Genomic DNA, 12,757 nt, shown 5'->3' on the forward strand with positions numbered 1-12,757 from the left:
ATACAGTCTTTCTGGTGCAAAATAAGGTGTTTTCATTCTCATCTTATGAGCAGTTCCCTCTATTTTGAAACCATTTACCTCTTGTCCCTCGTTAAATGCAAGTTTTTGAAACAAAATATGATTTGTTAATGAAGTAAATGATCTTTTTAGTTACTGTTTGAGCAAACAATGAACTGTAAGCATGTGCTTTATTTAAGTATTTTTAAGAATGTGACTTACAGAAAGGGTGAAGTCTGATTCTGAACTAGGCTTCATTATGAACACTATGAGTGCCACCACCTAACTGGCAAATTTATTTCAGCTCATTACTTTGCTTGGGACTTTTAAAAGAGCTGTAAAACACTGAGTATAATTGAAATTTTGGGGAAATGGCCATCTAAGTCCGTTGTGGAGTATATGGGCCTAATATAATTCCTCTGCAACCCTAAATAGATTTAGATGTCTTAACTGATTTGCCTAAGTTATTAAATTTGAAATCTCAGTTTCTTACTTCTTTCTTTTTAGTAACAAATCCAAAATTTTGGAGAAGCGACTTCGATATCTAAATGACCACTTTACATACAATTTGTATTGCAATGTGTGTCGTTCACTGTTCGAAAAGGACAAGCTGCTCTTCTCGTTTTTGCTGTGTTGTAATCTTCTCATGTAAGCTCATTTTTGTGAAGTCTCTTAATAACAGAAACTAATGATTTTCTTATAATGGAAAAAGGTATTGATGAGAGAACATGTTCTTGTGCATATTGATAATACAGCCTTAGGAGTAAGGTCATGAATGTTTGGGGTTTTCTAATACTGATAATATTTATAAGTGAAAGACTATGTGAGTGCATGTATATATACATATACTATGTATAGCCTTTGGACATGTTACGAAAACAATGTTCCTATGTTTATTAAAATCAATGGTTTTGTCAATGATATGTCTTTGACTCCCTTTAAAGGACCTGGGCAGTGCTACATAGCATCCTATGTCAAGAATGATTGCTGTTACTTAAGAAAACGTTTTAGAAAGAAATCTAGGACAGTAATGTGCCATCCCAGCAACTTCTAGGCTTTTGTCTTTGTTTTTCATTTTCTCTCTTCTTTCTCTTTTATCGTTTTGCGTACATCATGAGATCTCAGTTGCAGTCTTCTCTCTTCAACTGGCTTTTTAGTTTCTTTTTTCCTGTTTTTTTGTGATTTTGTGTGAATACATTGTGAAAGGAAAGATACGTTAAAAATTGCACGATCACAACCGTAATATGCATACTTATTTAATTACAATGTGTAGACATCTGTATATGGACCATTCTTCCTGGGCCAATTTGTAAGGCTACTGTATTTCCCAGAACCCGTTGTTTTCTATAAAGTCTTTAAAAATCAGAAGTAATTGCACTTTTTAAAAATAAATAAGCAGATATATACCATTTACCTCTTGAAACCCTTACTGTAGTCTTAATCAGTCATTTTTACCATACAGTATAGTTTTTTAACTATATAGAATACTGAGATGTGGTCTCAGCTGTTACACAGTAGAAGTATTACTAAATGGCAGTGAAGTGTAATTAATTTTAAACAACTCTTTATATGATGTAAAATTGTATCTCAATAATTGAATATTATCCATCCTTTTTTTATATAGGGCTAAAAATGAAATAGAACATCAAGAGTTTATGTTCTTACTAACTGGGGGTGTGGGTCTCAAGAATAAGTACAAGAATCCAGATCCATCTTGGCTACCAGATAAGAGCTGGGATGAATTATGTCGTGCAAGTGAAATCCCAGCTTTGAAAGGACTGAGGTATAGTAAAATGTTGATGTCAGTTAGCCTTAATTATTTTTGACCAAAGCATGTGTAACATCCTGAAAGAAATGTTTCCTATACATTTTCCAAACCAGTGCCAGAATGCCAACGTGGTAAAATCAGCCCCTTTTTTCATCATTAGGTTTGCTTCACTTATTTAAGTCAAACAGTCGGTTGGATAATTATAATATTATTTAATTAAACTATGTCCTAAATTATTTGAGGCGTTCCCTAAAGAAACTTCTCTTTTGGAATATCTCCATGTTAGAGAAACAGTGTTTCAAGGGGGTCAATGGAGGCCAAAGGAAGTATGCGTAGCAAAATTCCTCTGCAGTGCTGGGGGAGGAATTTTTCTGAAATTCTGGAATTCTCCTGAAATCAGGAGAATTTCACCCTGGATTTAAATAGAATTTAATCCTAAATTCTGGAGCCAGCGTGGCTGCACAAGTCTTGAATATAAATAGCTGATAGAGCCTGAGTGTTTGGAGGATTTGGGTCTGACTGCGGAAACACTGCTCTGTTAGAAGAAATTGTTTGGGGCTGTTTTTTGTTTCTCCCCCTTTGGAGTTTTAGTAGCAATGTGGATGATGATCCAGCCTTTAAATAGTCTGAGAGTTGTTCTATTGCAGAGGACGTACTCTGCTTGTTGCATGAAGGAAAAAAAATTTTTTCCCTGGTTGAATTTCCTGGTAATTTTCTTCAGTTAGAGTGGAGTTTTCCTGAAATATGAGAGGCGGAAAATTCACCCAGACCTATGAAGGACCAAGCAGCGCTGGCTGGAAGTATACGCAGAACTTATTGTCAACTCTGAACCTTCCAGTGGAGTCTTCTATATCTGCAATAGCATAGTGGGAAAAGATTTTTCACTCTTCAACACAGAGAAGCTCAACTGTAGGATTATTTGCTGATGTAGATGTGCTTGTATGGCAATATAATGTAATTGGCTTTTGATAAACATCAGAAAACAGACTCCAGGTATTTACAGTAATTGTAAGTGCTTTTTTTCTCTAGAAGTCACATCTCTGAACATACAGGCGAATGGCAAAAAATTTATGACAGCAAAGAGCCACAAAGCTTTCCGTTACCAGAACAATTGAGTGATACATTAAATGAATTACAAAAGATGATAATTCTTCGGTGCTTAAGACCAGACAAGGTAAAATGATATGTTATCAAGTGTTTGTAAACTGTTCCATGTCTAGTAGCATAGTTTGCACTGGTTGTTAAAATAACTAATCTGTTCTTCATGTTTTGTTAAGAAAATAAATGCTATTCTTATTTTTCAATTGAGCAATACAAACACCACAAGCATCAGCTGAGATCTTTTGTCTGACATGATTTAATGCATCTTTCAGAGTATACTCATTTTTCTAGTTTTCTTTAAGTGCTTGTTTATATTTAGTCTGTTATATACTGGAGAGCAGTATATATTAGCCTGAACAAATACACAGACTATCTAGTGCCATGTGCTTTTATACAAAGGGTTCCAAGGCAAAAAGAGATCAAATGTGTTTATTTGAATAGCCAAGGCGAACTTTTAACACATTCTGCCTTTGGTGCACTTAGCAATTGTATTGTATGTACTTTAGGAACAATCAACGTTAGGATTTAAAGTACATACTGCAATTGCTCCTTAGAATTAATTAAAAATAATTACATTAGTATTTACTAAGGGAGAATGTGCTGGTCCTCCACATCAGGTAAAGCCTGAATTAAAGCCTTAATGTAATTTAATATTGTTTATATGAAGTATGTTATTTTTTATTTTCTAAAAGCATTATTATTCCTCTTGCAAGGAAAAAGAAAAGGGGGGGGATGTCAACAAGAGGTGAAACCTTTGCTTCTGAAGCATTCTGCAAGACTAGCCTCAAATCCGTGCAAAGCAGAGAAGTGTCTGTAGGCTCAGGAATTTAACTAATATATGCTACATAAAAGATGCTGTCAAATATGCAGTTATGTTTAATTTATGTTAATGGTTTGTATTCACTTTTTTTACCAGATTGGACCAGCTATAACAACATTTGTAACTGATAAACTGGGGAAGAAATTTGTAGAGCCACCGCCTTTTGATATAACAAAAAGTTACTTAGATTCAAATTCTACAATCCCTTTAATATTTGTGCTATCTCCAGGAGCAGATCCCATGTCTAGTAAGTATACACAAGAAGAGAAAACAAAAGCGTAGTACAGCTTTTCATATTAGGGACCTGAATTTCCCCTTCAATACACAATGAGGATTATTTTGCATTTTGTGCAAGTAGATTTGAGTGCATCATGTCACACTGGTAAAATTCTGTGCTCCCTAAAAATGGGAATGGTATTTTAAACTGAACAAATTTTACATCTACATCAAAGCTGTACCATCTTATTATATGTACATTTTAACAAAATAGTAATAAATATTTTAAATTTTTTTTTTCCTGATGTAACTTCTTTTTAATGAAGAAATGCTAAAATCTTATGCTTTCTGTTCAAGGTCTCCTGAAATTTGCAAATGACAGAGAGATGGTTGGAAATAAGTTTCAGTCCATCTCATTAGGACAAGGACAAGGACCTATAGCTACAAAAATGATTCAAAAAGGAATGGAAGAAGGAACCTGGGTTTGTTTACAAAATTGTCATTTAGCTGTCTCCTGGATGCCGATGCTGGAGAAAATATGTGAAGAGTTTAACAGTGAAAAATGTCATCCAGTCTTCAGACTTTGGCTTACTAGTTACCCTTCACCAAAGGTACATGTATTGCCAAATATTCTGTATTTGGGGAAAGAAAAAGTTGATGACATTTTTAGGAAATATTCATATCCCTGAATGAGCTGATAATACGGAACTTCTCTGAAATACAATGAGGCTGTTGAAGAGATAATTTAATTAAGAAAGGACATTTAAAAAAATAATTATAAACATAGTAATACCAAGCTTCCTTTGTAATATTTTGATATTGTGATGTGTGATATTTTGTGTACTGGTGAATGGAACTGCATTTTGCCAGCATATACAATTAAGAAGTTTTTATGCTGTCACTGAGGTTTTGTTTCACATAAATTCAAAAGTTTAATTTTGCATTTTATTTGTAAGGTGTTGAATACCAAGAAAACATTTTAAAATATAGGTTTGTGGTTTACAGCAAGGTCTTACTTTCTTGATGCTTTGAGAATTTTTTTTAAAAGCTGTTGATGTTTGAAATGTAATTTCTTACAGATAATTGTTTATATTATATATAACAAACACAGAGTAATAATATATTGTTATAACAATATAGCATCTATTCCACACTTTCTGAATGCAGTTTTGCTATTTTTTATTTATAGTTTCCAGTAGCCATTCTGCAAAATGGAGTGAAGATGACAAATGAACCTCCTACTGGTCTCCGGTTAAACCTACTGCAATCATTTCTTTCTGATCCTATTTCTGATCCTGCATTCTTCTCTGGATGCCCTGAAAAGGAGCTGGTAATGTGCCTATCTCTTGGCAGTTTTATTCTTTCTTTTTTTTTTTATCCACAGATATACTGATTTCTGTCCAGTGAGTATTTTAAGCTAAAATTTTTGCTATGGTTATGAGTTTAGGTTTTGCAATGATAAAGATGATTAGTTGAGAATTACTCTGCCAGGTAATTTCACATGGCAATATTTAAAATGGTTTCTTAGGCTTTATTAAATTACATACATATTACACAATGTACATAAACTCTGAACGTTCATTAGTAGGGCATATACCTATCATTATTGAGATGGTAAGCACTGAGAAGATCTTTTCTTGCTACCAGGGACTAGTACTGCAGTGCCCATATGTCTTACTGATAAGCGATGAACCGCTTAGCTAATCATTACCTGGGAAGGAAGTGAAAAAACAGTGGGATTACTCAGAGATACGAGTATGGTGATCAATATACATAGGCATAAGTGGGTGCATCTAAGGACTTACATTAAACAATACATCTGTATTTTGTGTTTGTCTAATGAGCCTTAAAAATAAGTATCTGGTGCTATTTGAATTCTTATGAAGTCAGCTGCCCTTTACATGGAAGAAAAGAAAAATCTTGTGTAATGGTACTTGAAGAACTAGCTAAATGTGCTTGCATATGTGGCAACTATGTGTGTATTTGTTTCCAAGTCAAATAACCACAGCATACTTAATAGTTGCCAGTATTTGTACCCTGGATGGAGAGTGATAATCAAATGGTGTGTTCTCTGTATAAATTACAGACTAGCATGAGCCTATAGGCTAGTTAATAATACTTTTTTGTTTTGTTTTTCTCAAAGATATGGGAGAAACTGCTCTTTGGAGTTTGTTTTTTCCATGCTCTTGTTCAGGAGAGAAGAAAATTTGGGCCTCTTGGTTGGAATATACCCTATGGATTTAATGAATCAGACTTGCGAATCAGTATCAGACAGCTGCAGGTAAAATCATCTACTGCTACCTTTAACTCTGATCTTGTGAAGCGTAGGAACGAGCTGATAGTCAAAAAGGAGCAATACACTTAAGTTACATCAAATGTTCAAAGATTTTTATTACTTCAGTTCAGCTACAAACGCAAGGAATATCAATCATATTATAAATATTTTCAAAATTACAAATGAAAAAATTTAAAATTGTTTTTCATTATATTTAGATTCATAGACGTATGGAATATAATGAGTATATATGAGTATAATAAGAGTTTAAGTTGTCATACATAAGAGCTCATTGCACTTTAAGTAACACCATGTCAATGACAGTCACCTATTATGGTGGGTTTTGAGGATAGTAGGAGGAATTCTTTTTTTTTTACATATATGCTGTTGGTTAAACAGAATCTCCAACTATTCTCCTTCCCTAAAAAGAAATGCTGAACATTACTTGACCTTGACTCTTCTGCAGGCCCTGTGTAGAAAAGTCAGGAGAGCTAAAACTGTGAATTAGAGAAATTGAGGCTGAACAATTGGTAAAGTTATCAAGAAATTAACGAAAGAGATCAGAGGGTTCTTGTCGTGGTTTAACCTGGCAGGCAGCCAAATACCACGCAGCCGCTCACTCACTCCCCCCGCCCCCAGCGGGACGGGGAGAGAATCGGAAGGGTAAGAGTGAGAAAAACTCGTGGGTTGAGATAAAGACAGTTTAATAGAACAGAAAAAAAGGGAAAATAATAATGATAATGATAAAATATACAAAATGAGTGATGCACAATGCAGTTGCTCACCACCTGCGCTGACCGATAACCAAGTAGCGATCGGTACTTCCTGGATCACGCCTCCCATTCATATACTGAGCATGACGTCACGTGGTATGGAATACCCCATTAGCCAGCTGGGCTGCCTGTCCTGATTATGTTCCCTCCCATCTTGTGTACCTAGCTCAGTCAGTAGGCACGGGAGCTGTCCTTGGACTAGGAGGGCACTTAGCAACAACTGAAAACATCAGTGTGTTATCAACATTCTCCTCATACTAAATCCAAAACACAGTACTAGGAAGAAATTTAACCCTATCCCAGCCGAAACCAGGACAGTTTTGAAGATTGGAAGAAAAACTATGTGAAATGCACATTTCTTTATGACACAGAAAACTGTCCATCTAGAAAGTTTAGACTGGAAAAACTATCCGCTTCTTAATAATTCAAGAATGACTTGGATGACTTACTAATTTGGATATGCATAAGAGGCTTTTACTACTAACTCACCTTTATTTTAAACAGTAAATTTACCTGAAAAAAGATTTCAGAATTTGAATTTCCAACACTTAGGGAGAAAACTCCATAAACTGCAGTTTTGCATGCACTATAGCTTCCAACCCTTTAGTCTGTAGGTCACACTGTTGTTCTGCAGATATTTCAAGTCTCTGGAATTACTCATGTCTTCTGTTTCAGTTATTCATAAATGAATATAGCCATGTTCCTTTTGAAGCTGTATCTTATCTAACTGGTGAGTGCAACTATGGAGGTCGAGTGACAGATGACTGGGACAGACGTTTACTGCTGACCATGCTGGATGACTTCTATAATCCAGATATAATTGAAAATCCTCGTTACACTTTTTCTCCCAGTGGCAACTATTATGCTCCACCAAAAGGCACATATGAGGACTACATTGAGTTTATTAAGGTAAAAAGTAGCAACAATATTTTGAACTGTTATAATGATGTGCTAAAAAGCAATCCTTAAAGGCTCCTCTGCATTAAAAAGGTAGTTTTGCAGCACATTAAACTGTGTGCTTGGCTTCTTGCCTGTCATCCTTGTATGATCCTTGTGGTGATCTAGAATCTTTCTGAGAGGGAGAGGGAATCAGTAAGTAGACAGGAGGACCTAGCATAGATAATTGAGAATTCCTTGGAAATGGCTTTCTACAAGTGAGGTGATGGCTCTATCACTAGTAATACTGTCTGCAAATACCTACCATTAAGGTCCTTATCCACCTTCAGTTGAAGTCAGTGGTAGTTTTTCACTCGGCTTCTTAAAGAAGACTTGGATCTAATGCTGCTAAAATGCTGCTTTATCTCATGCAGATGTTTGTTGTTTATTTTGTCTTAGAATCTTCCCTTTAGTCAGCAACCAGAGGTATTTGGTTTGCATGAAAATGTGGATATTTCAAAAGATCTTCAGCAAACTAAGATCCTCTTTGAATCTCTGCTTTTAACACAAGGAGGAGGCACTCAGGGAACTTCTGGAGGTGGTGACAGCACTCTTTATGAAATTGCAGATGATATTCTCAGCAAGGTATTGTATTATCCCAAAGACTCCAATTTATCTTTTTACAAAGCAGAAATTCTTTAACTAGAATCTCCAGTGTCAAATTGATTTCATGTTGGAGGAGGACCCTCCTGGGAGGAATTTAGTGCAAAATGAAAGTAATAAATAGGTAGGAGATAGAGACAGAGAGAGAAAACAGAGCAAACACAACTTGGAAGAACAGTTGATTCATTCATGTGAACAAGTTTAAAATTAATAAAATTGAAACGTATTCATAACTTTTCATGGTATGAAAAATTCTAGGTGGTTTGCAAAAGATAAACATCACTTAAAAAACCCATAATTTTTATTTGGATTAAACTACTAAATACTGTATTGATAAGATACTCATCAGAAAGTTTAATGATATCTATTACTCTGCAATTTTTCATATCTGCATACTTTTAATATAATACCAATGGATAATGATATTTGGAATGATTTCCAGATATGTTGTCATTTACAGCTTCCAAATGATTTTGACATTGAAGGTTGCCTAAGTAAATATCCTGTGAGATATGAAGAAAGTATGAACACTGTGTTGGTGCAAGAAATGGAAAGATTTAACAAGTAAGAGTGTTATATTTCATTAAATGTAACCGAAATCATTCCATTTGCAGAAAAAGTTTTCCTGTGCATCATACACTGTAAACCCTATGTTGTGTGAAATATTTTATTTATTTATTTTGTTCCTTCCAATTGTCTGCAGTGATATCTGCAGCCCAAGCACCATTACTCCACTCCCTGTGGAAAGTCAGAACGTAGGATAGATGTCAGGAAAAATGATCTAGTGGCAAAATGAACTGAAAGAGAAAAATGCATGATAAAAGAAGGGAGTCTGAGGAGGCACTTGGAAAAGAAAATGTGAACAATATTTTTATGTTCCTTTTTTTTTTTTTAAACTTCACTTTCTCTTTCACCGTCTTCATTTTTGATTATATTTTGTTTTCTTCATATTTCTGACCTGTAGGGTAAAGGGGTTAGAAAACTATAATACATGCACAGTTATAGTTTATGAAACCTTTTCCTTGATAGTTGGAAATATTTCTGCTTGTTTCTTTATTGTCTCATATGCTTCTGTTTAAATTTTTCCTTTTTTTCCCCTTTCCTGATGCCTTTCTTCCTATACCTTATTTTCACAATTATTCTCCTAGGATTACAAACTTATTGTCGTGGTTTAACCTGGCAGGCAGCCAAATACCACGCAGCCGCTCCCTCACTCCCCTCCCCCCCCTCTGTGGGACGGGGAGAGAATCGAAAGGGTAAGAGTGGGAAAAACTCGTGGGTTGAGATGAAGACAGTTTAATAGAACAGAAAAGGGAAAATGATAATGATAGAATATACAAAATGAGTGATGCACAATGCAATCACTCACCACCTGCGCTGACCGATAACCAAGTAGCAATCACCACTTCCTGGAACACGCCTACCATTCATATACTGAGCATGATGTCACATGGTATGGAATACCCCGTTGGCCAGCTGGGTTGGCTGTCCTGGCTGTGCTCCCTCCCAACACTTGTTTTGTTTTGGTTTTTTTTCTTGAGCTGAATGTCCTTGACTAGCAGGGTACTTAGCAACAACTGAAAACATCAGTGTGTTATCAACATTCTTCTCATACTAAATCCAAAATACAGCACTAGGAAGAAATTTAACTCTATCCCAGCCGAAACCAGGACACCTATAATCACTTTTATTTTTCTCTTTGGGTCCCAGTCTCTCTTTTGACTTTGTTTCCTAATTTTCTTTCTTATCTTTGCCTGCTCCTCCATTCTTTCTTCTGTGGTTTTCTCTGTCCGCCGCCTTTTCCATTTGTCTCTTCACGTCTCTCACTTAATTTTCTCCCAAACTTTCAGTAATGCTCTCTGGCCTTCAGTCTCCAAGTTTCCCTTTGTTGCAGACCCTACCCACCTCTTCTTTTGTAATCTAAACCCTTTTCCTTCATCTAGTATACGGTGTTACATTTGGAGTTCCAAATTCATCCTCTCACCAAACAATACAGAGTATATCAGAGATAAAATAATTTATTAAACTGTTCCTAGTCTAATAAATTGGCACAAATCCATGACTTTAAAGATGTGGCTAATTACGCAATTATATAGCAGCTATACAAGTTCTATAGATGGTTCCATAATCCAGTTTTTTATTTTTTTCCAGTGAGGATGTCATGTTTTACAAATCATGCAAAACGTGTGAGAATTTTGTTCTGTTTTTTAATTCTAGTTTAATCCGAACTATTCGTATTACACTAATTAACCTGAAGAAAGCCGTTAAAGGACTGGTTGTTATGGATGCTGAACTGGAGGCTCTGTGTGGCAGTCTACTTATTGGAAAAGTTCCTGAGAATTGGGCGAATCGTTCATACCCAAGTCTAAAACCATTAGGGAGCTATATTCTAGATTTTCTAGAAAGGCTGAAATTTTTACAGGTAATGTACAAGAGGCAGTACTTCCAATTATTTATCTACTACTTCATATAATTTGTCCTTTACATTAAAGGAGTATTTGGAAAGGAGTGATAGATTTCGCTTAGATTTTCTGAGTACAGTTATGTAGAAAATGGTCAAACAATACAGGATTTGTCTCTTTCTCATTATTGAATGTGTCATTTTCTTCTTTCCAGGATTGGTATGAATTAGGGAAGCCCACAGTTTTTTGGCTGTCAGGATTCTATTTTACTCAAGCTTTCTTAACTGGAGCTATGCAAAACTATGCTAGGAAGCACAGGATCCCTATTGACCTTCTGGGATATGAATTTCAGGTAGAGATAAATTATAAATGCATATTTCATTAATCTGAGTCCTGATGTTGCAGTGAGATGTAGTAAGTAAATCCTGACTGAAGGGTTCATTGTACTCACTGCAATTTGAAGACATACATTTAGTTCTTTGGTAAGGTAGGTAAGTTAAATTACATCTGTAAAAGAGGTATATTAAAAGTAGTTCTATCATTGGACCTGGACCTTCACTCAAGAAAACAGCCTATAGAGTACATATTTGTCTGTGTGATTAAAGCCTTATTTTATAACCTACAATAAAGGTAATTAACAAACCCTCAGAAATCTGCTATCTTTATAGTTTTGTATAGAAGTAGTACTGAAAGGAAGGTATTACTGTATTATTCTCATTTTGGATTGATGTTCTGAAAATTGGCTATTGGCATAATACCTCAAAAAGCAAACAGCTATAGAAGTTTAATAACATGGAACACTTATTTCTTGTAGGTTATTCCTCAGGATACTGCTGATACTGCACCAGAAGATGGTGTTTACATCCATGGATTATTTTTAGACGGAGCTCGCTGGGACAGGACCGAGTCAGTAACATTTTACTATGGTTCTGGAAAGCTTTCTTAGGTGCTCAAACAAGATTTGTTTAAATATTTTAAGTGATACTTTTCATATTATTGAAATAACACACCAAATGAAATACTCTTTCATGCGTGGAAAATGGGGAAGGAAAAAAAAGAAAAAACCCAAGCAAGCAACAACCAAAAAACACACACCAAAACCCTCTTTGGTTTAACACCAAGCCACAAATAATTATTTTGTTGCTTTCTCTCACCAGGGGAGTGTTAGCTGAGCAGTATCCCAAGTTGCTCTTTGATAAGATGCCAATCATTTGGATAAAGCCAAGTGAGTATAATTTCTCTGAAGTGCGAGCTATTCAACAAGAAATCGCAACAGTGAATTCCTTTTTTTACAGAAGATCAATGCTCCTACCCTTACCAAAGTACCCAAATGTGCACAGAATTCATGTGCATCTGACTTATGACTTTTACATTAAAAATTAGGCCAGCTAGCTTGACTCAGTCTCGTCTCATCTGAGCAATAGGTCTGTCCCTCTCCCCACAGATGTTTATAATTATGGTTTAGACAAAAGAACTAGTTAAATGCATTTTTTATTAAATATGTTTAGGTGCTGCCCCATCTATTTTTCAACCAAAAGTTAATTTGGGTAGGAAAGCACATGGTGCTTGAATTCCTGGCTCTATTCAAGTTGAGGAGAACTTTTAATTGACTTACAGAGACCCAGTGTTTTACCTCACGTGATTTAGTAAGGTGTGCTCAGATTATTTTTAGCTGCTATGCTAGTTGTCTGTCATACTAGTAAGATATTTTCCGTAACTCTTGTTTTCTTTGATCAGGAGCAGTAAATTTTATTTATTCACTTAAGCAGGACTTTCTACTACAACTGTTGCAACTGAGATGTTATTAGCTAATAGGTAGTCTTACAAAGTTTCCACTTTTTCTGCCTGTGCTTTCTCTTGAGGTTG

The 12,757-nt window shown here is 35.4% G+C and overlaps 1 protein-coding gene across 1 annotated transcript in view; it reads left to right on the top strand.

Moving 5' to 3' along the window:
* Nucleotides 1–12,757, top strand: part of DNAH12 (dynein axonemal heavy chain 12) — a 77,316-nt gene that overhangs the window by 60,312 nt on the left and 4,247 nt on the right. The window contains exons 60-73 of the mRNA XM_075159036.1: nt 505–645; nt 1,622–1,780; nt 2,795–2,939; nt 3,783–3,933; nt 4,260–4,513; nt 5,092–5,232; nt 6,046–6,183; nt 7,626–7,859; nt 8,286–8,471; nt 8,950–9,053; nt 10,707–10,911; nt 11,106–11,243; nt 11,706–11,797; nt 12,049–12,116. Coding sequence (XP_075015137.1) covers nt 505–645; nt 1,622–1,780; nt 2,795–2,939; nt 3,783–3,933; nt 4,260–4,513; nt 5,092–5,232; nt 6,046–6,183; nt 7,626–7,859; nt 8,286–8,471; nt 8,950–9,053; nt 10,707–10,911; nt 11,106–11,243; nt 11,706–11,797; nt 12,049–12,116 — 2,156 coding nt within the window. The remainder of the gene's footprint in view (nt 1–504; nt 646–1,621; nt 1,781–2,794; nt 2,940–3,782; nt 3,934–4,259; nt 4,514–5,091; nt 5,233–6,045; nt 6,184–7,625; nt 7,860–8,285; nt 8,472–8,949; nt 9,054–10,706; nt 10,912–11,105; nt 11,244–11,705; nt 11,798–12,048; nt 12,117–12,757) is intronic.

Source organism: Calonectris borealis, chromosome 10 (genome assembly GCF_964195595.1).
Source record: "Calonectris borealis chromosome 10, bCalBor7.hap1.2, whole genome shotgun sequence".
Lineage (NCBI taxonomy): Eukaryota > Metazoa > Chordata > Aves > Procellariiformes > Procellariidae > Calonectris > Calonectris borealis.